Source organism: Panthera leo, chromosome C2 (genome assembly GCF_018350215.1).
Source record: "Panthera leo isolate Ple1 chromosome C2, P.leo_Ple1_pat1.1, whole genome shotgun sequence".
In the NCBI taxonomy this organism is placed as follows: Eukaryota; Metazoa; Chordata; class Mammalia; order Carnivora; family Felidae; genus Panthera; species Panthera leo.
The window spans coordinates 87,631,817-87,659,536 of NC_056687.1; the positions used below are offsets into that span (position 1 = coordinate 87,631,817).

The 27,720-nt window shown below is 39.0% G+C and overlaps 1 protein-coding gene across 1 annotated transcript; it reads left to right on the top strand.

The window, feature by feature from the left end:
• The first annotated feature begins 421 nt into the window (after positions 1 to 421).
• ZMAT3 (zinc finger matrin-type 3) lies at positions 422 to 27,614 on the top strand. The gene is made up of 6 exons (XM_042956116.1): positions 422 to 591; positions 4,082 to 4,408; positions 19,090 to 19,209; positions 21,548 to 21,714; positions 21,834 to 21,934; positions 25,540 to 27,614. The coding sequence occupies exons 2-6, from the start codon at positions 4,139 to 4,141 to the stop codon at positions 25,749 to 25,751; spliced, it is 870 nt and encodes a 289-aa protein (XP_042812050.1). The 5' UTR covers positions 422 to 591; positions 4,082 to 4,138; the 3' UTR covers positions 25,752 to 27,614.
• The last annotated feature ends 106 nt before the right edge of the window (positions 27,615 to 27,720 follow it).

Here is a 27,720-nt window from a genome sequence, read left to right on the forward strand (position 1 = left end):
CATCGGACTGAAGGCACGGCTGGAGTGAAAAGGTTTGGATCTCAACGACAGGAGATGAAAGTTGGCAAAAGCTCTGCCCAAGCTTTTGCTCTGGATCAACTTTCCAGCGTGTTTGTGATGAACAGCACTTAGGACCTGTCCGCTGGGTGGTGCACCCTCCTTCCGCCCTGTGCTTGTTTCCCATTCCCGCCCCAGGGGCCCTGCTATCGCAGTGCCCGCAATTGTCCCGCGCGCACCCGGCCTGTCAGGGATGCTGGAGACACGCGTGCAGCCGCCGCGGCCGCCGCCGCGGCCGGGCTGCCCCGCCTGGCACATGCGCAGTGGAGACGCCGGGCCGGCGCCTTCAGTCTCCTCCTCCGCCGCCTCCCGGTTCCGCAGTCACTTCCTGCAGCTGTTTCCCAGTGGGTACGGCTGGACTGACTTTTGACAGTCAGCCTTCAGCTGCGGAGGGGGCTTGGCGGGGGCCAGCCGGAAAAGTTGCGTCGAGAGAGGCGGAGTTGAGCCGGGCCGAGCCGGGTGCGCGGGGCAGACGGTGGCGGGCGCCCGGCGTGGACACGGCGCCCAGACTCCCCGCGCGTCCCGAGGGTTCCGGTAAGTGCCGGCGATCGCGAGCCGCGGGGCATTTAGGACGAGCCCCGGAGCGACGGCGGCTAGCGGTTCTTTCGGGTGCGGGCTTTCCACCTGCCCTCCACGTGACAGGCTTGCGCTGCTGATATTTGTGTTTGTTTTTGAGCATTTCACGTGCACCTTTTGGATGGTCTAGGCGTGCTGCTGCCTTGGCCCTCACGCTTGCCCCCGCCCGGTGGGAGACCGGGGATTCCATCTTTCGTGATGGCATCCTTATGGGATCGAGGTGCGTGAGTGTGTGCGCGCTCGTGTTTATGCAGGCACATATTAGGAATGTAAGGTATACGTGGGCGATACTGAAGTGTATGTAGCTTAGATTCAAACGTGTAAATGGTTCCCTTGGGTTCGGAACCGTCTTAGCTGAGACTGGAAAACATTCGCCAATTCACCAAGGCCTCTTCTCCCCCAGATCCCTGCATTCTTCTGAATCTTCCTTATATGATAGACCTTGCCTCAGCTGATTATTTTTCTATTTTTCTCTCTTTCATTACTTCTCGCTGCGTTCTGATGACCTCTGAGTAATGCTCACCATTTCCCCCTCATTTCCTGAATTCCCAATTACTGTAGACTTCCCTAGTTTGCTGTGGTACCAATAACCTGTTCCTTTACACTGTATTCTTTCCTCTGTAGGTTTCTCCAACTGAGAAAGTGATTGTCTTTAATACAGTATGTGAAAAGTAGGCCCCAGTCTGATCATGAAAACTATGCCATGATCATTCCTTTTCTTCAAACAGGGTACACCATGAAAGCTTGACTTTCTTTATTGTTCCCTCAACCCCTTCCAAACCAGGACGTTAACCACCATAAGTCCTTCGTTTATGCCACTTAAAGCATCAGATTGAATGGTTTTTAAGGTCTGAGGAATATATTATTTACATTAGCCATCAAGTTAGTTTCTTTTACTCTAATGCAGTAGTTGAACGGATCCGAGTCGCATACGCTTTGGGTTTCTCTATATTCTATCACTAAAGACTTTCACTAAACACTAGGTTTTATTTCTTTCAGATTTAATTTTTATGTTAGGTCCCCCCCCCCCCCCCCCAGCATGGTAATACTTGATGTAGTTGTCATGCACATATCCTTTTTGGGAGTTGACGTTATCATTTTGCTTGTTAAATATCACAAGAAATAATTTTGGAATATCTGGCCATTCTTTAAAAATTATAAAGATAAAATGTGATAATGGGTAGTTCGTACTTGGCAAGAATTTTTTCCGTAATGCACAGGATTTTATCACCTCTGGAAGGGCCCTCTTGGACCTTTGTGCTTTGAGACTGGACTTTATTTTGATGGAAACCTGTAGGCAACACTGGGGGGATGCGTGCTGGAATTTCCTCAAGTGGGAGTGAGCTTTCATAAAACAAGTCCAGACATGTCTAGGCAATCAGTAGTGTTTGATTTTGTTTGTATTGTCGATTTCCTTTATCCAGATGTTTCAACACTCTCCTCCATTTTCTGAACTGGCAGCTTGTTTGTGGCAGTTTGGTAGCAGTATGTCTCTGTACAGGTGGCATGTGTAGTCTTTTAATATTACGAATTATTATAATTAGATAGCTAACTTTTTGAAAAAGTGGCTTTGTCTCCTTAGTTTCCCTTTTTCAAATATCCATGCCTGTCTTGTTTCATTTAATCGAGAAGAATAATATGATTATAGAGAATCTGACTTTTTAAAGGTTCTAAATCTGTATTGCTTTTCTTTATGTTCTTAGAGATATGGACAGTATACTTCTGCTTAAGAATAAAATAATATTCTTTTAAATATTATGATGAATGAGAAGTATTGTTGAATATCATGACTAATAATTTTTGTATTTTGCTCTTAACTCCGTTATTTTGCCATTGCCCTGATATCCTCTGCTGCCCCCAGACCCTGAATTTAGTATAAAAGTTACTACTTGATTGCAGTTTCCACAGGTATACTTATAATTGTGCTAAAAGAGATGTTTAACTTTTTAAAATTTTGGTTAATTTTAGTAAATCTATTATCGTCAGAAAATGTACACATTTCTATTGCAGCTGGAAAATTTCAGCAGTTTAAAATAGCCATATTTTATTGACCAAGAAAAGAGGTTTTAGTAGTGTTGAGAGAGTGGAAGGAATTGTGTGTTTTGGAGTAAGGATTTTAATTTGGGTTAATTAGAATCATGGGAACTCAGAGCGTGTACTGTGGTTCATTTTGAGATACTCAGGGTTAGAAGATGCCAGCTGGGTGGGAGGCTGGAGAAACCATGTATAAAATTGAGGAGGTATTGGAACGTATTGGATCTTTTCCAGAATTGAGATTATCAGTTACTTAATAAAAAGGAGAAAGGAAATTGCTGAAAGACCGATGAGGAACTAGAATTAAATTGGGCTAATGGTAGTGTGATCCATTACCTCATAGGACATTTAGTTGATACATTATTTTATGCAGGTAATTTATGGCTAGAAGAAGAGAAAATATTCTGATTTTTTAGGCAACTCATGAATGTAAGGCCATACAAAGTGGGGTCCTATGCTTAAGGGCCTACAGGGAGCAGGCAAGTAGCACAGATACAGACAGCAGGCCAAGTGGGGAAGAAGGTGGCCCCAAGAAGGCAAGCCTGGCTACTGGCCTCTCAGCCTCTCAGCACTGACTAGCTAATTGTCCATATAGGACCAGGTGCCAAGTGTTGCCAGATCATCCTTTTGTCAGGAGAAGCCAGGAATTTCTTGATTTTTAAATGTTGATGACTAATTCAATTTAAAAAGTGAAAGCAAAACAAAACACTGTATATTCCAAACAGAGGACATCTGAAGTTGCATGTGGCCCACACGCTGTCTACAGCCTCTGCTGGGAGGAATCATTGGCTTACCTATTTAACTATTACTGGTTGATGGGAAGGAACTCTTTTATTTATTTTTGTTACACTGTAACTGAGTTATTCCTAAACTTCCTTGATATTTTAGCTAGCTCTCAGAGTGTTTTCAGGGTTCCAAGACATGACAGTCTTTATTTTGCTCTTTTTGACATCATCTGGATGGAAAGACTAGTTTGGATGGAAAGGAGACATTTGCTAAGGTTCTTAGCCTGTAGTGTTTTTGTCTATGCGTAATTATCATCAAGAGTATTTAAGTGTAAGTGTGCCTGAGGGAAGGGGTCTGGACTAGGTGACCTTTGATGTCCATTTCAGCCATGTGACTTTTAGATTTAATTAGCCATGGATGCAATGCTATTAATGTTCATGGGCCAGAGGGACCGCAGTTGGAGCTGTGCCAAGCAAAATAAAGCGAAATCTATAAAGCTGTTCTCAGTGGAAGAGCATAGTGTCAGTGTGGATTAACAGACAGGGGAGGTCTGCTAGAGGAGGCAAAAAGAAATCCCAAAGGTGGCTTGGAGAAGTAGAGGAAGGGGTCAGGTGGTGTGGTCATTTACATGTCATATTGCTGAGGTCACATTTTTAAGTGAGCATTTTTTTTTCCCCTCTTGATTCAGATTTGAAGACCTGACTTCTCATCGCCCATTGGATTATGCCCAAGGCTTTCCTACCCAATGATCCTCTTGCAACACGCCGGGCTTCCTCTGCCTAAGCGGCCCTCATCCTCTCCTCCTATGTCAGTGGCCGCCAGGTCTACAGGAACCTTGCAGCTTCCGCCACAGAAGCCTTTTGGGCAGGAGGCTTCCTTGCCTCTGGCAGGGGAAGAGGAGTTACCTAAGGGAGGAGAGCAAGACTCTGCCCTGGAGGAGCTATGTAAGCCCCTGTACTGCAAACTCTGCAATGTCACCTTGAACTCAGCGCAGCAAGCCCAGGCTCATTATCAGGTAAGGAAAGAAAAGAAAACCAGGAATTTAGTGAGAGAATGTTTTAGGGCTTTGCTCATTTCAGAGTCATGTCTCCAGATATGACCAATTGTGCCTGGAATAATCAAGATGGCTTAGTGAAGAACTAGATATTTGTCTGATTAAAAAGCATAAGGTTCCTACATTAAAAGAGAGCATCACGTTTCACAGAATGGACTCTCAACGTAACTGTGTGGCATTTGATAGCTTACTACTTGTTGTAGGCAAATGTGCATCATCTGTGCTCGTGGACCAGGGCGCAATCCTCAGGTGAATAGGTATTTGAAACATAATGTACCAAACTCAGTTCAAATGGTTTATAAGAATTAGTCTTATAAATATTATCTTGTAGCTAATACAGTTTATCTCAGTGCAAGGTAATCTCTATGAATCTTACACTTTGTCTCTTTGACCTCTGACTCTTCTTATATAACCTGTCACTCCTAAGGAAAACATGTATTTTTCTGTCGTTAGAATAAAATGACGTTGGAATATTGAGCCTTACCCTTCATAGGAAGCATACTGTGGTTTCTTTTAGCCCGTTAGTGTGAACTGATAATCATTTCTAAGGTTTAAAGCTTTCACCTCCATGTAGAATGGCTAGCAGAAAGGAAAATTTTAAAGGGTGTTATTACCTAAGAACAAATAGAAAGCTAACTTTTGGCTCGAAAGAGAGGGTACGGTATTTCTTTTTATTGTAGATTGCTATCCGTATACAATTATGTAATTTCCTTTTTTGGAAAAAGGCGACCTGAGAAGCAACTGGGGCCAAACACCACTGAATGAAAGGATGTCTTCTGGGTCAGCATTGATTTGGCTGTTTATTCTTTGCACGAGTAGCTGCGATAATAAGACGTAAGGTAGAAAGATGACTTATACAAGTATTTCTTCCATCGTGCCACTATAACCATCTCTAACTTACGGGTTTTATTCACTGTAAGTGTAAATCTTTTTTGTTTTGTTTTAATCCTAAAGACTGATGACTGTGTCACTTTGTGATTGTACATCAGAAATATTGTGATGGTATATTGTTTTCCTGGGGATTTGGGGGAAGAGACAATGTGTGGCTTCCCTGGAGTTCCCTTTGTTTGGGTTTGTTTGGCCCTCAGGTGCAGAGGATTGAGTTAATTATATCTCAGATCTTGGCACATGTCCTCATTGGTGCATGGAGTCATCTTCTGGTTTTATTTTTACATTTTCTCCCCTTCCCCAGCCCCACTCTCATTCTCTCTGTGTACCACTCTCCACCACAGTGTTTGATACAGGGTCTTCCTTTGCCTCTTTTACTGTTTGAGGGGAGTCAGGATGATGCTTGTCAAACCCAAGACTCAGTGCTAGTTTTCCTCTTCATTTATTCCTGCAGAATGGCCAGTTTTATAGGCTAAGACTCACTTTGAAAAATCAAGCTTAAGTTCTCAAGGTTTGATTTTTAAGTCATTAACTTGAGAGAAAACCTACCTGTGTGTGCCCTTTAAAGAAGAGTTGTTTACTTTTATGAGGTAAAACTCTTGGGCAATGTGTAATTTTAATCTGTGTGTATGGATTATATCTGTATCTCCTGCCTTTTTTCCCCTCCTAATATCACTTTATGGCTCTATAGACAGTAATGGATGCTTCTGGTTATGAATAGAGAGAATTCAATTTGAAGAGGGTCATTGGATTATAAGGCTTAACCTAGATAAGAAACAATCTGCATTTATTTGTTGTTGTTTTTTCTTTGATTCTACATTTGTGTGTGTGTGTGTGTGTGTGCGCGTGCACGTGTGTGCTCTGAACTTTTTAGTTGATAAGATTAGTAATTGTACTTAATTTCAGCTCTGTTCATGATATGGTAAATATGTAAATTAGAAAACATGAGAACAGGGAAGTGAAATTTAGATAAATGTCTCTATAATCAGAATTTTTAAGGGGAAAAGTTGGAGAAGGATAGCCTGTCATAGTGGATAATTTAAGCAGCCAAGAACTAGGGTAAAAATAGAGTAAAGAGAAGCAAGTGGGTATAAAGAAAGTAGAACCTAATGGAAAATTAAAAGTTTGGGTTTTTTCTAAGTTTGTTTCTAAGAGCTTAGAAGCAAAGATTTGAAAGAAGTCAGTGTTATTGTTAAAGAGGGAGGTTTTTTGTTTTTGTTTTCCCTTTACAGAGAAACAAGGGAAAGCAGTTAATGTATGAGCGTGTGAAAGTATGGAACAATTTTATTAGCATAGTATAGAAGGAAAGTTAATTTTATTTATTTATTTATTTAAAGTTTATTTATTTATTTTGAGAGAGAGAGAGGGAGAGAGAGAGAATCCCAAACAGGCTCTGTGCTGTCAGCGTAGAGCCTGATGCAGGGCTCAATCTCATGAACTGTGAGAGTGTGACCTGAGCTGAAATCAAGAGCCAGATGCTGAATGGACTGAGCCACCCAGGCACCTGGAAGAAAGTTAATTTTAGAAGTAAAATCTGAATGTCAACAAGATAGATGTGGTTGAGATGAGTGAGTGTGGATCAAAGAGCAGGTCAGAATAATAAACAGTCAGAGCATGGACATAACTTAGAGGTGGGTGAAACCACTACAGAAGGGAAACAGAAATGTCAGCCTGTAAGATTCATCAAAGGCTAATAGACAGTACACCAATAGACAATGATTAAAAACGGCTACTGAAGGGGCGCCTGAGTGGCTCAGTCGGTTGAACTTCCGACTTCGGTTCAGGTCATGATCTCACGGTTCAGTTCAGTTGCTGAGTTTGAGCCCTGCATCGCCATCTCAGCTGTCAGCACAGAGTCTGCTTCAGATCCTCTGACCCCTTCTCCCTCTGCCCCTGCCCTGCTCGCTCGCTCTCTCTCTCAAACATAAACATTAAAAAAAATTAAAAAGAAAAGGGCTACTGAAGACCAGGGTAAGACCAGTGAGTAAGGCTTACCAAGAACCAGGAATAGGCAGAACAGTAATGATTGTAAGTAGGCTAATAAAACGAAGTGGTTGATGAGGTGATGGAAAGTTTTACTTCTGAAAACCTGCTTTATAATTTTTAATACCGAGTGATACCAAGACCACAAATTCACTATTTCTCTTATGCGTGAGATAAAAGGGGTCAGTGGTAGCCTGTTTATAAGCTAGAAACAGGTTTGTGTGAAATGATAAATCACGGTGATTACATTACTCAAAACGTTTTAGTCAGTTGGTGCCATTGTTGAAATCGCAAAGTTTCAAATTGCCCAGGGTATTATAAACAACCTTCAGTGTGGTGTGGGCAGTGTTATGCTAGAGTCTAACTGTATCATGTTCCAGAAATCCAGGACACACAATGGAAGCTGCTCATTATTTCCCTTTAAACTCACCACCTTCTTTCCCTGACATCCTGATGTTCCTGTGTTGGGGCTGCCTTCGCAATGACCCCTGGGTATCTGTGGTCACCACAGATTTAGTTTTATTCCCAGGTCTTTTTAACCCAGTCCATCTGCTTCAAAATACCCTGAGTTGTTTTACTTTTAATGAGATTACCTATTTTTACAGTCTCACAATTATGGCTTCAGTTATATCTTAATTTAAAATAAAACCTTTGGAGGAAAAACATATCTTCATTTTATTAAAATCTGTCTGCAGGCTTCAGGTCACTTAGGGCAAGCCTGGCATGGAGTAACACAACACTGTTTTAGCAGCAGACATGCCCAGAGGAAGAACTACTTTGGATAGAAGGTCGTTAGCAGAAATAAAACAAGCAACCAAAAATGGATAAATTTTGCCAGTGCATCCACGATTGAAAATAAAGTCAGCCAATTTATTTGCTAATTTGTGTGTCGATTTGAAAAATAACTGCTCACTCAAGGTGCATTTCCAAAGTTTGTCATAAACATAGATCTATTTCTATTTGTAATATTTAGCAGCCAAATAACAATGTACTGTATTAATTAGATTAATTTGAAAGGGAGACAGAATGCAGGTTAAAAAAAGTAGTTCTACAGTTGTGATGCTGATTGTAGTGATGTTAATTGATAATGCAGAGAATGCAATTGATGTTATCCCAAAGTTTGGAGTACTGATTTTGGTATTTATATTTTAACATTGGCTACCCGGTTTCATGATCAGCAACTCTAATCGCAGCTAATTTTTATGTTTTTCAAAATTCTCCCATCTGGTTGTTTTCCAAACGAACTTGCAGTGGACTGAGTTTAGTCAAAATGCACTTACTAGAAGACAGGAGGTCTCCATGATCCTGCCGGTGGCTGTGTCTCACCAGCTTTCTGCCTCTCCATCCTAGTCCCCTTGACCTCATTCCTTCTTATTTCAGAAGAGTACATATCCCTTCTTCTGTACGAGGCTGATTCCTTGCCCTAACTGTGGATTTCATCACCTGTCATCACTTCTTTACTTCGATCAAATTAAAAACCTGCTCAGGTTTTTCTATATAAATAAAAATAGCAACAGCAACCTTTCCTGTGCTTTTAATCCCTTTCTTTGGCAACTTTTCTCTTCTCTCCTAAGAGTTCTGACAGGTATAATTGTCCTCTCCTGGTCTTAATTTTCTATTCATTCACTGCATTCTGATTTCCGTTCCAATATTCTACTGAAATGGTCCTTTCCAAGGTCACCTGTGGTCTTACAGGTCAAATTTAGTTCTTTCTCGACCTTTTGTAGCATTTGCCACTAGGAACAGCTTCCTCAAAACATTTAAAGAAATTTTAACTCAAAATAATGCATATAGAACAAAGGGCATATAATGAAAAGTGGTAATCACCTGTTCTCTCTTCCTCTTCTATCCCTTCCTTTTCTTCTCCATTCTGCCTTCCAACTCTCATCTTGTGTTGGCAATAGTTTTACTTTGACACTGTTAAGGTTGATCACATTTTTGTTTATTTGATAATCAAATTAAAATTTCTGTTGCTCTATTTATAAGGTTGATTCCAATTGTTGAAAGTTGACATTCAGCTTTTGCATTACTATGAGTAGGGAACTATTGTCCACAGTAGAACTGTTTTCTTCTCTGTTTCCAATGTCACGATCCCATGCTACTCAAAAGCGAAGTTCAAATGGATGACCCTTTCTTGAATGCCACCAGTTGCTCAAAATCATGCCCTTTTTAGTTCGTTTTATATGTGGATTTTAACTGCGAAATAACCTTTTGTTTTTCCTCGAGTTTCTGATACTTTAAAAACATAGGGAGAAGAATCTTATGAATTTATAACAATTGCTAGCTTCTTAATCTTTGTTTTTATTGCTTACAATCCGTTTTATTTATCCTTATTAGACCCACTGATTTCCTGTTCTAGTTTGGACTAGTTGTTTCACATTTGGATCCTGACTTCATTGTGCAGCTTATTGTATATCCTAGAGTTTTTCATTGCTTTTCTTCTTGTGCCTTCTTTTTCTTACATAATATATCTTTATCATATCCCCATTTTCCCCTCCAGTGCGTCGCACTTTCCACTGTGTGGAATCCCCCCTTTATCCCAGATCCCTCCATCCTCCCATGCCCTCTGGGTTTGCTGCATCGATGTCAATTTTGGATTTCTCTTCTTCGCTCTCTGGCTTGGACAACGCTTTTCTAAATATACATGTTTTCTTCCTTTCTTTCTATTTTCCAATCTTGTTTTATTGAAGTACCTCTTCACATTACTTGAAGGAAGAAAGAATAAATATAAATGTACGTTACAATACATCTCTCTCTTTAAAATAAAGTGAGGGAGTAATAAGAAATAAATTTTTCTGAGCCCTTGTATGTCTAAAAATGTGTGTATTATGTTTTCTTATGTGACAGTTTATTTTCATTTTGAAATTTTTTTTCCTAAGAATGTTAAAGGCTATATACCTCATTGTGTCTGCATGTGTGTGTGTGTGTGTGTGTGTGTGTGTGTGTGTGTGTGTGTGTTTTGTAATCTAGAATCGCTGAAGAGAAATCTTACTCTGATTCTTACTCTTCTGTGGGTGACCTACTTTAATTTTGGAACTTTTCTCCTTGGAAGCTTTTAGGCTCTCCTTTTGATCCCCAATATCTGAAATTTCACAGTGATGGATGTGTTTAGTTGTGCCTCTTTTCCCATTGGCCTTGGTCAGTGCTAGTAGTTCCTTTCAATTTGCATATTCCTGTTTCTCTTGAGCTCTGGGGGATTTTCTTTGATGCTGTTTCCTTGATAAAATTCTTCTCTATACTTTCTCTCTTTTCCTGGTAATTCTGGTAGCCCTTGCCTAGACTAGCTGGATCAATTCTCTATATTGCTTATCTCTTCTCTCTTTCATCATTCCTTTATTTCTAAGAGGTATTGAATTCTAACTCTATATTGAATTTTTTTACTTTGGCATTTATGTCTTTAATTTTTAAGGGTTTCTTGTTTTCTTACCGTTTCCTTTGCTAGTATCTGTTCTGTAGGCTATTAGTTAAGAACATGAAATCATGGACTTTGGGGTCAGACTAGTCTTCAAATTGTAGTCTCACTAGTTACTAGATGTATGACATTGGAAATATATCCTAACTCCTCTCTGCCTCATGATGAAGAAGATGATGATGTCACTAGTAATAGTATGTGTAAGACATTTAGAACAGTTTCTGGTACCTGAGATGGTCCTTAACACTGTTGACTTTTCCTAGGGTGCAGTGAGGCGTGGTGGCTCAGGATTGATCCCAGCTCTGCCACTTACTTGTGGCTTTGGGCAAGTTTTATCCTATTTGATTAACTTTTCAGTTTGAATAACCTTTAACTTACAAGCTGGTTCCAGAAACACTACCAAAAATTTCTGCATGTACCTCATCCGGATTCCCCAAATGTGAATGTTTTTATAATTATAGTACAATGATCAAAATCAGAAAATTAACACTGATAACAATAATATTATCTACAGACTACATTTCACCAGTTGTCTAATGGGGTCCTTTTCCTGGTTCCAGGATCCAATCCAGGATGAAATTTTGCATGGGGTTGTTATGTCTCCTTTAATCTAGACAGGTTGAGTTTTTTCTTTGTTTTTTACAATCTTGCAATTTTTGAAGAGTAGTTTTGTAGAATATCCCAATTTGGGTTTGATTGATGTTTTCTCATTATTAAGCTCAGATTCTGTGTGTGTGTGTGTGTGTGTGTGTGTGTGTGTTTGACACAAATACCACAGAAGTGATGTTGCATCATTCCCCGTGCATCATACTGGGAAGGAGATGACATGAAAATTTTGCATCATTGGTGCTGTTGACTTCGGTCACTGGTTAAGGTGGTGCCTGCCAGGGTTCTTCTTTATAAAGTTACTATTTTTCTTCTTGTGTTTAATAAGTATCATGTGGGGAGGTACTTTGAGACTCTGTATTTTATTTCTTATGGTATTTTCACTGAGTAATTTTAACATCCATTGATGATTCTTCCCTGCAGTGATTATTACTGTGGTGTTTGCCAAATGGTGATTTTTCTGTTTTAATGATTCTTTCTACCTTTATTAGTTGGAATTTTACCTTAAGGAAGAACTTTCTGCTTTCATTCAATCACCATAGATTATGGATTCTTATTTTATTCTACGGATATAATGTATTACTATCAGTATTTATTCCGATGTTTATGTTGTCCCAGATTTGAAAAGTGTGAGAATCTTCAAGCTGGTGCCTGTGTCCTTTTAACACATCCCTGTAATTTTTGTCATGCTTCCTTAATTCCTGAATACAAAAGATTCTAGGATTTTCTTGTATTTTCCCTATGCTAGCCACTTCTTCAAGGAGCCAGGTATACTTTTATTGGAAAATGGTGTTTAGAAACCAAAATCTGAGTGCAAGGCATACTCTTTGCTACTGGGATGTTAGTGTTTCTAGATCATCTCAGTGGCAGAGCTAGTTATATATATTTATGTGTACACACATTTATATATACTTATGTGCATGTATGTTGAAAACTGAGTTCAGATTGAAACTTCCAATTTCAGTACAATAGGACAGTGTTCATTCCAGCCTTTCATCTTTTCTTAATGTTTAATTTCTTTCTAGGATAGTGAAAAACTTAGGCACTCATTAACCACAACACACTCTCTCTCTCTCTCTCTCTCTCTCTCTCTCTCTCTCTCTCAGTATACATAGTTTGCAGATTGATAAGCTACATCCCCATGAAAAACCTACTAACCAGAGGATAATATTTGTGTATTGTTCTTTTTGTCTTTAGCATGATATATAGTAAAAATATTGCTTTAAAAAGTTACTTAGGTTACAGAGATGCTGCCTGGTATAAGGTTCTTGTTTTGTAAAGTTACTATTTTTCTTTTTGTGTTTAATAAATATCGTGGGGGTGATACTTTAAGACCATGTGAATAGTTCCCCCCCCCCATTCAGTATTGTTGTGTTACTCATTTTTTTATACAAAAGGTTTGTTTGTTTCTGTTTGTATTTTGAGTCCTCCCCAATTCTTGTTGACTTTGATTCTTTTTCTAAGTTTGTGAAATGTTAATACAGTTCTAAAAGTAAGAACTATACAAAAACGTATACTTAGGAATGTATATCACATCCTACTATACCTTGTAGTCCATTCTCATATCCCTATTATTTATACACTTTAAGTGATCTTACTATCCCGTTCAGTTATTTAATGTATTGTCTGGTTTGTCAGTTAAGGGTTTTTATTTTAACGTTTATTTATTTTTGAGAGAGAGAAAGGGAGAGGGGCAGAGAGAGAGAGGGAGATACAGAACCTGAAGCAGGCTCCAGGCTCTGAGCTGTCAGCACAGAGCCCGACACGGGGCTCAAACCCACAAACCGCGAGATCATGACCTGAGCCAAAGTCAGACACTTAACCAACTGAGCCACACAGGCCCCCCTCTGGTTTGTCAGTTTTCAGTGGTGTTCCAGCTAAATTACCTATTTGCAGAATCAATGGGCTTGTTCTACTTTCCTCTTCCTTTTTCTGTTTTTTGTTGCATGATTTCCATTGTGTCGTGTAATATTTGAACATCAATCTTTCATCCTGATCTCCACCTTTTATTTAGTTTTTGATCTAGAATTATATCTATGAAAATACTTACCATCAGCCCTTTTGCTGAAGTTTTCCCAGTCATTTTTTGGTTGGACGAAGCTCCAAAAGATTCCTCAAGCAGGACTTACACGTACTGAGTTCCTAAGGTTGTGTATGTTGAAAATGTTTTTCTGTAGTCCTGACCCTTGACACAGGGACAGTGGGCTATACATAAAATCCTTGGTTGACACTTTCATTAAGTGTCATTAAAAAAAAAATGCTTCTCAGCTACTGCCTTGTTTTACATATTGTGGATGCCATTCTAATTCTTATGCATTTGTAAGTTATTTGCTCTTTTTGCCTGGAAAGCTTGAGGCTTTTTCTTTTCTTTTTCTTTGAAATCTCATACCTTTTGAAAAATATACTTCAGATCTGATTGTTCTAAGTTGATTTTCCCAGAAACCTGGCGTGCCTTTTCAATATGTAGATTCAGGTCTTGATTTACTTTTGGACAATTTTCTTGGGTTGTAATTTCAAATATTAGTTCTATTTGAATATGGTTTCAAATATTCTATTTGGCTGTTTAGTTTTTTTTGTCTTTCAGGGGCTCCAGTTTTGCATAAAGTATTCCTTCTTGTCCTCCATTTCCATTGCTTCCTCTCTGAGCCTTTAAGATTTTTGTCTTTATATTGTTTTATTTTCTTGACTGCTTTTCTGTCTTTCTTCAGTGTCTCTTAGTACATTTTCATTTGTGTCTGTTTTCCTTTGGCACGCATTTACTTCTCATTTTTGATAAAATTCTCTTTTTTCTTTCCTAAGTTTAATTACCCTTCTTTTCATTTCTTACTCTTTTGTCCATTTTTCCTTGTACCTCTTGGATTCTGATTGAAGGTGATAACGTGATGTTTCAGATTTCCAAATAAATGACTATATTAGTTCAAATTGGAGTATTGTCTTAATGGTTTTCTTCTGTTTCATATGTTTTTTTGGGGGGTGGAGTTCATTGGCTGAGATGTGTTAATTTTTTTGGTAATAACTTTGTATAGAATTGATTAGTTTTCAAAAATAAAATAAAATAAAGAACTGACTAGTGTTTTCATCTGTTCATTATGAGGATTTGGGGTGCTTTATGAGAGTCTTAATTCAGTGACAGTCTCTTCTGTGACCGTAGCAAAGTTCAGTTCTTCAGGTTTTGTTGTTGTTGTTGTTTTTTTTTTTTTTTTTTTTTTTTTTTTTGTGATTTGTATGTCCTGTAATTTTTGTTGTTGTTGTTTTGTAGGATGCTAGCTTTTCCTGTTTTGTTGTTTCCCGCCCTTTGCCTCCCATGTGCCAAAAGGTGCCTCTCCCTTCCTTTTTGTCTTTTTCTCCTCCAGAAGCCACTTTGCTGCCTCAGATCATGTGTACATTTAAGCCCCGTTCAGTAGTGAGTGCTCTGCTCCACCAGATCATGTTTTAGTGTTTACAAACTTAGGGTGGGTTTATTTTTCCTGGTGGTGGTTTGAAAGCAATTTTAGGTCTGCTGCTAGCTTCCTCTTCTCTCTTTCCTGCAGAAAGACTCTCTTGCTTACTGTGAATGCATGTGGCAGAAGTGTGAGTGAGTGCTCCCTGGGATTTGATGTTTTCTCCATTTTTACTTATAGTTATGTTGAAGTCTGGGCATTCTGTGCCTTCTCGTTATGTGGAGGGCATGGCTTTTGTGTAGTTTTATTTGTTTTCCTTACTGTTCTGTATTGTTTGTAGAGGGTAGATGGGGACACACAAGCCCAGGTACCTGCTGCCTAGCTATCTGGAAACTCTTGGGCAAGTTTTTAACTCTCCTGAGTTCCGTTTCCTCATGTGTAGAATGGGGATGGTAATTATACCTACTTGATGGAGATTTCATGAAGATTACATGAGATAATATATATGAAGTATTTAGAGCACCGCTTATCACATGAATGCTAAAAAACATTAGTTGCCATGATTGTCATTTTGTGATGGACGTAACGTCAGCTTGAAACTTGTGAATAGTGTCTAATGTTGGCTCTTCCTGTAGTACCATGTGTCTCATCTTCTTCTGCCTTTTCACGGACATGCTTTGGCTCCTGTACCATCTGTTCTTCAGGTTTTACTGACTTCCTTCTGTTGTCATGCAAATGAGCCTAAGTAAAACCCAAATTTAAAACCAGCCTTCCCTTGACCCACTTCCCTTTCTCACTCTCCACCCTATATGTCTGCTCCCTGCCCTGTCATAGAACCCTTCTAAACATTTGCCTATACTAGTTATTTCTGTTTTCACATCTCCCGTTGTCTCGCCAAGCCCCTCCATGTCACCTCTTAACCCCTCTATTGAAATGGTTCTAGCAAAGTTACTCAACCTCTGATTTTAAATCCAAGCATTACTTCTCTGTCCTGACGTTACTCAACCCCACAATAGCATTTGACCTGGTGAACAACTCTTTTTTTTCTTGTCGTTGTTAGTATTGTTTTAAATTTTTATGAGATACTTCAGACATAAAAAAGCACAAAAATAACATAATGAACCTACATATTTGCCATCAAGCTGAGTGACAATTATCCATTCAGTTGAAGCCTCCATGCATCCCTTCCCAAATTGTATCCTCTCCTGTGTCCTAAGTGTAGCTACGGTACTGAATTGATATTTATTGTTCCATTACTTTTTTGTACTTTTGCTACATACTGTTTCCTTATGTAAACTGTAGTGGCTCTTCATATTTTTAACTCCCATATTAAAAAATTATTGTTATATATCTCCTTTTGCAACTTGATCTTTTCATTCAGTGTTTTGTTAGAATCATTCACGTTGCCATGCATGGCCCTGGAATGTTTATTTTTCACTACTGTATAGTGTTTCATTGTAGGAACAGACTATGATTTATGCATTATCCTGTAGATGGACACTTCAGTTATTTTTACTTTTCAGTGTTACTAACAGTCCTTCTAGGAACACGCTTTAAGAAAAATTTTTTTAATGTTTATTTTTGAGAGAGAGAGACAGAGTGTGAGCAGGGGAGGTGCAGAGAGAGAGGGAGACACAGAATCTGAAGCAGGCTCCAGGCTCTGAGCTATCAGCACAGAGCCTGAAGTGGGGCTCAAACTCACAAATGGTGAGATCATGACCTGAGCTGAAGTTGGACGCCCAACTGACTGAGCCACCCAGGTGCCCCCTAGGAACACTTATAGATATCTCCTTATACGTATGTTTCTGTTTGGTCATAATGTATCTAATTAGACTCTTCTTTTGAAACACTTTATTCTAGCTTCCATAATACCATACTTGTCTGGTTTTCATTTTATTTGATGGACCAGACATTTTCAATCTCATTTTCTTGATCCTCCTTCTTACTACACTGTTACATTATATTGTCCCAGGGCTTTGTCCTTAGCTCTGTTTCATCTATCCAGCTGCAGCTTTGATCTACTCTGACTTATCCCCCGTGCTAATTCCAGGTTGATTTTTATCAAATGCAATCCAGTCATGTAACTACTTTGCTTAGAGTCCTTCAGGGGCTCCCTGCTGCCTCTGAAGTCCAAGATCTGTTTCGCCATTAAGCCCACTATGTATCTCAAGTCCTTCTCTTCTCCAGAAGACTGTCTCTCTTGTGATTCCTCAATAGGGCAGGATGGGCTTTTGCTTACAGTATTTGCTTACAGTATTTCTTCTGTTCACGATTTTCTTTCCCCTCACTCCTTACCTGCCTGGTAAACTTTTGCTCATTTTAAAAGATGACTTGATTGTCCCCTTTTCAGGGAAGCCTTCTCTGACACATTCAGCCAGAGTTAACAAATTCCTTTTCTGCATTCTCTTGGCAGTGTATTTGTTATCTCCATTATAATACTTGGTTCATTTAGCCAACAAATCTTTACTGATTGCCTGCTATATGCTACAAACTGTTCTAGATCTATTTATTTACTTACTATTTTATTTTCAAGTAATCTCTACATCTGACGTGAGGCTCAAACTCACGAACCCGAGCTGCACACTCTACTGGCTGAACCAGACAGGTGCCTAGAAGCTGTTCTAGACATTGGAGATAGAAGAGTAAACAAGACAAGTCCTTATTTTTAAGGAGTCTACATTCCAGAAAGTACAAAAGAGATAAAAAACAAACCAAACGATGTCATTTCAGATCATGCTAAGTGGAACTAGGATAGACCAGACAGTGTGGTAACGTGTTAGAGAGTATGTGTGTGCAGAGTAGGGGAGGATGGCATTCAGTGAGATGCCATTTGAGTTAAGACCTGAAAGATAAGAAGGAGCTAGCCATGCAGAGAACTGAAAGAAGAACATTCCAGGCAAAAGGAACAGCAAGTACAAAAGCCCTGGAGCTAGAATGAGTTTCATTTCTCATAGTTCTGGAGGCCGAAAGTCTGAGATCAGGGTATTAGCATGGTTGGATTCTGGCAAGGTCCTCTTCCACGTTACAGACAGCCAACGTCTCCCTGGATCCTCACATGGCAGAATGAGGAGGGTGAGGGAGCTCTTGGCCTTCTTTTTATAAGGACAGTGATTAATCACCTCCCAAAGGCTCCACCTCCAGATTAGATGTCCACATACAAATTTTGGTGGGACACAATCCTTCAGTCCAAAATCAGGATGGAGATAGATAATTTGGGAGCTACTAACTTGTTGATTATTTTAAAGCTATGAGGGTAAAATAATGTAGATGGAGAAGAGGGCCAACGGTGGAGCTTTGGATGTTGCAGAGTTTAGAGTATGAGAAGTCAGGAGGTAAGTGGGAGTCACAGAAGACAATAGAAGGGAGTAGCAATGGTGTCATGCTGCTTAGAGTTAGAATGTGGTGAAGCCACAGATGTGAGTTTGACTACGAGGTCACGTGACTTTGGCAAAAGCACCTTTAGGGCATTCCAGTGGTCAGAAGGTAGAATTTATCGCCTTACTTTAATTACCTGCTTATATATCTGTCTCCTCCTCTTGAGTGTGTGCTAGGTCTTTTCATTTCTAGGGCTTAGCCTGTAGTAGATGGTGAATGAATGTTTGCCTACAGGCTTGAAGTTTCTATCAGTTCAGGGAATATAATCGTGTGAATAACAACTTAAAACACACCGAGAGAGGCAAATGCATTTTAGTAGAGGTACACAGTGCCTCCTGAAGCCATCCTGATATAGTCAAAAGGGCCTTGCTCTCAATTCAGAGGGCCTGTCCCAAGCTCTGGCTCCACTTCTCACCCCAGCTGAAGGTGCCAGGGACAAGTCCTCCACCGTCTCCAGACTGAGTTCCTCAGCTATCATGTGTGGGAAATACTAACAAATTCCTCTTACAGGAAATTTTGTGAGCAGCAAATGAGCTGATGCACAGGAGAGCCCTTTGCAAGTAAAAAGATACTCTGCAAGTGCTATTTTTGTAAAAATAACTGGATTATCCATTTCATTACTGACTTATAAAGTAGATTAGATCAGAGTGTAATAAAACTCATATTTAGGCAGTGGCATATGAATGGCAACAAGTTGGGGGAGGACATAGATCACTGGGAAATGCGATACTTTTCCAGAAATAATAGGAAATTCATATTTTTTTGGCTTTGTTCCCTCATCTTTCCCAGATAAATCATTCTATTGGAACCAAAGAGTAGACTCTTTTACTTTAAGATCTAGTAGTCTCTTTACCCCACTGTTGCATATATCTGAAAAAATAAAATGTAGGTAACATCGCTTGGGTTTTTCTCCGCTTATTTCTATGTTTTTAGTGAGTACATTAACTCAATTTGACAGATTTTCTTCATGGTGATTACTCATTTCATTTTACTTCTAGGGTAAAAATCACGGTAAGAAACTCCGAAATTACTATGCAGCAAACAGTTGTCCTCCTGCTGCCAGAATGAGCAGCGTGGTGGAACCTGTGGCCACCCCAGCGGTTCCAGTCCCTCCACAGGTGAGATGGGTGTGTCAGGGTGGAAGCTGTCCTGTGCACAAGTGGTCATGGATGAAATTTGTCATCCATGAGCCCATCAAGGTACAGTTGGGCAAATACTCCCAAAAGGTTCTCCTTGGTACTTTTAACTCCTTGAACTGTAGTGCTGGATGTAAAGCTTGCCAACATCCATGGCCCTCGAGATTTCTCGTTGGCTTTGGTTGCGATGCATGAAATGATGAAACAAATATTGGTACATGTACTTTTCTCTAAGCATTTCTCAAAATTCTGGGTTAAATAACTCTGAATGTCTAGGCTAAGCTCTGAATGAAAAGAGAGGTTCTTAAACACTTACATCTTTATTACAGTTAATCCCCCTGACTTCCTATTTGCCTTCCAGCAAGGTCAGTTTTCTCAGATTACCGCTTTCTTACCTCTATGGCAAGAGCCTGTATAAACTTTATCTGGACTTTGGTGTAATGACACATACTGGTGAGCCAAGTTCTTTCACTCTTTGGTAGGTAAAGCAGGTGTTTGAGGCAAGAAATCCTGTACTCGGTAACAGTCTCTGAAATATGGATTGTATTCCTTCATCTGTCTTTGTCTGTAGAACAATACATGGTCATAGATAATAATAACTCTAATTGAGCTCTTACTATGCCAGGCACTCTGCTAAGCACTTTCCATGCGTCACTTCATTCAGCGCTGGGACTAAGATGATGTCAGGGATGTACTTGACTTAGGCACAAAAATTAAGAGGGAGCCAAAACATTAAGTTATCAAGATAAATATTTTAATGTCGTATTGTAAAAATCCAAAATTAATTTGAAAAAATCAGTAGTAAACAAAATGTCAACAACTTAAAGACGGGGTAGGTATTACTGATTTTCCTTCTGCCTTGGCTGCCATATGGCTTGGCATGGCGCTATTCCTGATCCTGTCTGTATTTAAAATTTTGATACTTTGTTTACATTGATTTCTTTTGGCATCAGGTTTGATTTGTAAGAATGTTCCGTTAAAATATTATTTATCTTGATGGCTGAGTTTTTTGATACACCCTTAAATTTCATGCCCCTGGCAAATGCTTGTCTTGCCTCATTCTAGTCCTGGACCCTGATTGCATTTAGTGCTTCCAAGAACGTAGAGGTATTGGCCTTATTAGTGGGCGTGTAATCCGTGGGCCAGCAACATTTGTCTCAGCTGGGCATTTATTGGAAGCTCAGGTAAGCTAAGTAACTTGTCCATGGCATTACATGTTTTGTGAATTGGCGGAACAAGAATTTCTTTTGACCTTGGACCTCTACTAACCATGACAGCATAATTTTACTTGTCTGAACATCAGTTTTCCAGTATTTAAAGTGTGGACAGCCATTCCAGGTATCTTTCCATCCTCACGAGTTTGTGGGGTAAATGAGAGAAGGTAAAAACAGAGTCAAAGGACAGGAAAATACCCAGACAGATTTTCAGGCTGAGCAGTTTACAGGGCCCTTATTCCTCAAGGCTGCTCTGGAACAAGATGGTCACTCCTGGCTGGGGACTGTTTTCAGCTGGTGTCTGCCTCCTGAGCAAATAGCCATCACCTTCTTTCACAGCCTAGCCCTTTGTGATTTTTGGAGACAGCTATCCTGTCCCCAGAAAATCTTTCTGACCGGATGAAACAATACTGTTTCCCTCAGTTGGTCCTAATACGATATGCTTTCCAGGCTCCTTATTATGTATTTTATTCTCCTCTAGCCAAAATCTAGTTTGTCTTTTTTTGTTAACAGTATTTATTGAGTAGATACTATCTTCCAGGCACTGTGTTAGGTTTCTCATAACTCGTTTCTCAGCTGAATACAGTTGTCTGAATCTGTTGGTTATTTTTCCCCAGCTACATCTGTAGCTAATTTTTAGACTCTTTGGGAGAGGGGCTCATTTGTAAATATATGTCTGTATATCCCTTCTGCATTAGGTAGCAATCCCTAAAAGCAGTAGGCATTCATTAAAGGCTTGCTGATGGATTCTGGATGGATTTTACCTTTCTGATAATGTGATATTAGGCCTTACCTGTACTGCCCTGAATCTTTTATGCTTCTTTTAAAAAATTTCTCCATGGAGACAGCAACAAGCCATTAACCAGTTCGGTACATAGGTGATTGTAATACAAAACCACATTGTCTCTCAACATTTTTTTTTCTCTCTGTTGTTGTTGCTTTTTTTTCTGGAATGAATTATGTCCTTTCCTTATAAAGCCGAATGCTGTGGTCATACCGTAACCTTTGGTTATCTTTCAACACTTAGAGGGAACTTTGAAGGAAAGAAGGGAATAAACTTCACATTTTTTTTTTTTTAACTTTGTCTCTTGTGTCTTTGATGTCAGATGGGCTCCTTTAAGCCAGGAGGCAGAGTGATCCTGGCCACAGAGAACGATTACTGTAAGCTCTGTGATGCCTCCTTTAGTTCTCCGGCTGTGGCTCAGGCTCACTATCAAGGGAAGAATCATGCCAAGAGGCTGCGGCTGGCGGAAGCTCAGAGTAACTCATTCTCGTAGGTATTGCCACTTTCTCTGAGGCCAAAGTGTTGTGTAAGACTGACTGTCTAGAGAAAAAGAGTTGAAAGGGATCCTTGTTTAGAAGTCTCACTCTTTTAAAATTTCTTTTCTCCAGGGAATCCTCAGAGGCGGGTCAGCGGCGGACCCGGAAAGAAGGGAATGAGTATAAGATGATGCCTAATAGGAGGAATATGTATACGGTACAGAATAATTCAGGTATCCTGTGGATTTCCACATACCTTGGCTACATTCTACAGATGGTCTTCTTTATTTTTATTTCCTTTAATGGGAATAAGTAGTCCTGGGAATTTGGGGCTAGCTAATGGTTTTGTTCAATTTGTCTAGTGGCTTTTCAAGTTGGCATTTATTTCCAAGCATTTATTTATTTATTTATTTATTCATTCATTCATTCATTCATTTATTTATGCTGAGGTATATTATTTATTTTTATTTTAAGGTCTCTGATCATAGTCCTTTATACTGCTCCTGGTGTTTGCCTGCTGAGAAATGTAAAATGCATTATAAAAATGGGCTGTTTGGTTTAAAGTTGTACAATGTTAAATCTTCATTTTGGGGGGAAAATAAAAAAAGATTATAGCAGTGGCTTTTAAGTAGGGTGGTGAATCAGATTTATTGGGGGAATTTTTACAAAATACACATGCCTGAACCATGACTTAGAGATTTTCAGTCAATAAATTGGGAGTGGGACCCAGACATATGTGTGGTATGAAAATGCTTCTTCAGTGATTCTCATATACACCTTCAGGTTAGAACTGCCACTTTAGAGGAATGTTGTCTGCATTTTCTGATTATCTCCAGTAGGGGAGAGTTGAACTGAATAGTCCTTCATTCTCTCCCCATCACAGCCTCCAGTGCACACACATATCAGCAGAGGTAATTCACGTGAACAGTAAATCAAACAAAAAAACAAAAAAAAGTTAGTTGGAAAGGCAAGAGAAGCATAGAAAAAAGGGACATATAGAAAGCACAATGTAATAGGATTAATAGAAGTTCAGATATATGTCAGTAATTATAGTAAGTGTAAATTTACTGAAGTCCCAGTTTAAAGACAAGTGTTATAAGATTAGATAAAAAATTCAGCTGAAAGGAAGCTGAGATAGCTGTATTGATTTTAGATAAAGTAGGGTGCCTCGGTGGCTCCATCAGTTAAGCATCCGACTTCGGCTCAGGTCATGATCTTACAGCTTGTGAGTTTCAGCCCTGCGTCAGGCTCTATGCTGACAGCTCGGAGCCTGGAGCCTGCTTCGGATTTTGTATCTTCTTCTGTCTCTGCCCCTGCTTGCTTGCACTCTGTGTTTTTTTCTCTCTCTCTCTCTCATAAGTAAACATTTAAAAAATTAAAAATTAGATGAAATAAACTTTAGGACAGATGGCAGTTTAGACTACATTCTCTGGCCAGAATACAATTAAATGAGAAATCAATATCAAAAAATACATTTAAAAAAATGTTATGAAATTTCCATTTGGAAATTTTAAAATACTTCTAAATGACTCATGGATCAAAGAAGTAATCGTACTGGAAATTAAAAATTCTTAAAACCAAACAGTAATAAAAATAGATCAAACTGTAGGATTCAGTGAAAATAATATCTTGAGGAAAGTCTTAAGTATTTCTTACAGTAGAAAAGAAAAGCAGAAAATTAATAAGCAGTTGTCCAACTTAAGTCAGTTACATAACTGAGTATTGACCCAAAGAAAACAAAAACACTATTTTTTAAAAATGTTTATTTATTTTTGAGAGAGAGAAGGAGAGAGAGAGACAGAGCGCGAATGGGGGAAGGGCAGAGAGAGAGGGAGACAGAATTGCAGGCAGGCTCCTGGCTCTGAGCTGTTAGCACAGAGCATGATGTGGGGCTTGAACTCACCAGCTGTGAGATCATCACCTGAGCTGAAGTTGGATACTTAACCAACTGAGCCACCCAGGCACCCCCAAAAACACTATTTTGAAAAGATATATGTACCCCTGTTTATTGCAGCATTATTTGCAATAGCCAAAATATGGAGGCAACCCAAGTATCCATTAGTATATGAATGGATAAAGATGTGGTGTGTACATGCATGTGCGCGCGCGCACACACACACACACACACACACACACACACACACACTATGGAATATTAATCATAAAAAAGGATGAGATCTTGCTCTTTGAAAAAACATGGATGGACCTAGAGGGTATTATGCTAAGTAAATATAGAGAACAAATAGTTAGTAGGGGAGGGGAGGGCGGCTTGGGCAAAATGGTGAAGGGGAGTGGGAGATACAGCCTTCCAGTTATGGAATGAATAAGTCAGAGGATAATAGGTATAACATAGGAAATATAGTCAATGGTATTATAATAGTGTTGTATGGTAACAGATGGCAGCTACACTGGTGGTGAGCATCGCATAATGTATAGAATCGTCGAATCGCTATGTTGTACACTTGAAACTAAGGTAACATGATGTGTCAGGTATACTTCAATAAAAACAAACAACCCTCCCAAGGAGCGCGTGGGTGGCACAGTTGGTTAAGCATCCAACTTTGGCTCAGGTCATGATCTCACGGTTTGTGAGTTTGAGCCCCACCGTGGGCTCTGTGCTGACAGCTCCGGAGCCTGAAACCTGCTTCAGATTCTGTGTCTCCCTCTCTCTCTGCCCCTCCCCCCATTTGCACTCTGTCTCTCTCTCTCAAAAAACAAACAAACAAAAAACAAACAAAAAAACAACCTCCCCAACTTAAAATACATTAGTTATAATTTGGTTTACCTATAAATACGTCACATTGCATATTTTGAATTCTAAAGAATTTATTTACATAATTATAGATTAACTTTTTTCTTTTTGAGAGAGAGAGGGAGAGAGTATGGGTGTAAGCTGAGTTGAGGGGCAGAGAGAGAGAATCCCAAGCAGGCTTCATGCTCAGTGGAGAGCCTGATGCAGGGCTCAATCCCACGACCCTGGGGTCATGACCTGAGTTGATACCAAGAGTCAGATGCTCAGCTGACTGAGCCACCCAGGAGCCCCTAGATTACCTTTTTTTTGAATGCACAGGCTAGTAAATTCAATTTAACATAGTTAAAAAAAAAAAGAAGTCAGTTATGTAAAAAGAAGAAAATAAAATTATTAGTAATCCCACCAACATTTTTGTATATGTCGTTCCCATCTCTCTGTATACTTCTTTAAAATAGAAATGCGATTATATTTTGTGATATTCTTGTTTCACTTAGTAGCTTATTATAATTACGTTTGCATGTAATCAAAAGAGTTTTTGTTACTTATGGTGACTGCATGGATTTCCATTGCATCCATTACCGTAATTGTTCAAATCATGTGTTTGATCTCTCCTTTCCCCACATCCTCTGATAAAAACTTATATGAACACTGGTCATAAATAATGTCCTTGTTGACAAATCTCCGTGCAAAAATTCTCAGTATTTTTTTGGGATAATTCTTAGAAGTCGAAGTTTTGGATTAAAGAGTTAGCATAATCACAAAAGTTTCCATGCAATGTTTGGAAGTTAAACAGTTTTTAAAATTTTATTTACTTTTTAGAGACATTGCCATTTTGAGCTTGGGTTTGGCCCTATGGTAACCTTTCTGATGATAGTCGGAGGAATCATTTTAGCTTTTTAGATTGCACCTGTATAAAAATGTAATTTAAGAAAATCTGGGAATTTTGCATTCTTTTAAAGCTGGGAGTTCAGTGAATTTTATAATTTGAACTTAGAGTGACAAATTACAGTGATAATCAGCCAGACTGCCATCGTTTATTGAGTAAATATTTTGAAGTGACTACACTACTTTCATCTCTTGCTTTAGCAGGTCCTTACTTCAATCCCCGCTCTCGGCAGAGAATCCCCCGTGATCTGGCCATGTGTGTGACTCCAAGTGGCCGGTTTTACTGCTCCATGTGTAATGTCGGGGCCGGCGAAGAGATGGAGTTCCGGCAGCATTTAGAGAGCAAGCAACATAAAAGCAAGGTGTCTGAGCAGCGGTACAGGAACGAGATGGAGAACCTGGGATATGTATAGTGCTTGTTACATTCAGAGAGAGCAGCTTTGCCTGCCTGGTGTTTTGCCTTCTGTCGACATGCCCTGCTTTTGTGGTCCTTTTGATATAAGTACATTCCTCTGCTTAATGTTAATATATGTAACCTGCAGTGGTACCGTGAGATGTCAAAACTGGGGAAGGTAAAGAATGTGCTTCTTAGGTCACGATGCGTTTTCAGGTCAGTTGTGTTGAGCTACTTAGAGCATGTGACCTACCTACCCCATGAGAAATAACTTTTTATCTTGACCGAGTTCTGGTCAACTAGTAGCCTGATCACTTAGAGCTTTAACTATTTGAAAATTTCACCTTCTTTTGCAATTTTAGTTTTATGTACTGTTAAGAATATTCTTGAGTTCTTACTTCAGATAACGGTGACAACAGGTAAGCAGAGATTTTGGTTTCCCAAGGCTTCTTTGGAACCACCTCAACGCAATGCCTTGTCAGTAGGATATACTATTATTGTAAACTGCATTAGGGTCTTTCCCAGGACACGTTTTCCCATTATCATGTCTTCCCATTTTTGAAATGCAGATTTTCATGGATTCATACACTTCCAATGTGCTTGTAGACTTCCAAATGGTGAAATTTCATTTCCAGTCATGGATTTCATTCATTTAAATGCCACCTTCTTCCTTTCCCCTCCCCTGCCCCTCCCCGTCCTGGTTGAATTAGCTCGTAAAATAAGCTCATTCTCATGCCCCAGCCATATTATGGGCTTTCCAAGCCCCCCATTCCAATATCCAGTGAGTGTAAGATAGATATGCTATTTTTTACAAAGATATTTTTTGGATGGTTTTAGAGTTATTCACTGATAATATGTACTTGTATGATGGTCTTGATCCTAAATTCAGTTCTCTTGACATTTGTTTTGGCAGACTTTTTTGATAAACTGATCCTTACATTGTACATTCTTTCCTGTCTTGCCAGTTTGTTGGCCGTCCTGAGAAAATACTACTACCTTACTGTTTCATAAATAGAGAGGACTTTAAAAAAAGTTAATCAAATTTTAGTAGCATCATTTCCAATAGTAAAATACGTGAACTTTGGTTTCTTTATAATTTAGCTTTCTAAAAGATAATAGAAATACATTATGGAGTACTTTGGTATCTGCTAATTACAACAGTATTATTATTTTCTTGTTTTCAAAATAAGAAGCTCTAGTGTATGGCTAGATTAACTAATGGAGTACCCTATGAACTTTCATTACTTGTATTTTATCTACTTACTATAGTTACATGGATAAGACTGGTGCTCATCCATAGTTCTTTGAAAGGCCACATTCACCAGGAAGTTTATATTGAGTAGTATCTTTGCACTATGGTCAATTCACATTTGATTGCTTACATTACTAATTAAAAATGAAACTCCTTTTTCCCTTGGGAATTCTATAAGCAAAGAGATGAGGAGAAGGAAATTATCATTGTCATTCTTTTCCTTTAATACTTATGAACAGTTTTTGAGCAATCTAGATATGTATTTAAAATTCAGTTTTGGGATTAACCTCTAGTTCAGTATCAAGTTGCCCTTTGGTTGAAGTGGTTTTTTGAAAAATAGTAGAATTGTTTAGTAATTTTTTTTCTCCCCAAAATAGAAGAATGAAATAACGTTATTGAGATTCTATCTAGACTTGTGACTCATAGTATAATCCTTTTATATAATTGATTTGTTTAGGGCAATTTAGAGCTTATTTCATTGGTCAGTAGGTTACTCATTTTGCTGCTAAGTATAATTTTTTGGTAGATTTTAATATAACAGTGCTGGCCACTTGGTTCTATAATTATTTAAAAATCTCATTTTCCCCTCTTTCTCTTTATGTCTCTGTGTGTGTGTGTGTGTATGTATATGTACACACACACACATATATATGTGTATATATTTATATACATATACACACATATGTTTATGTGATACCATAGAGAAAATTTCATTGGATCCTTATTTCAGATAACA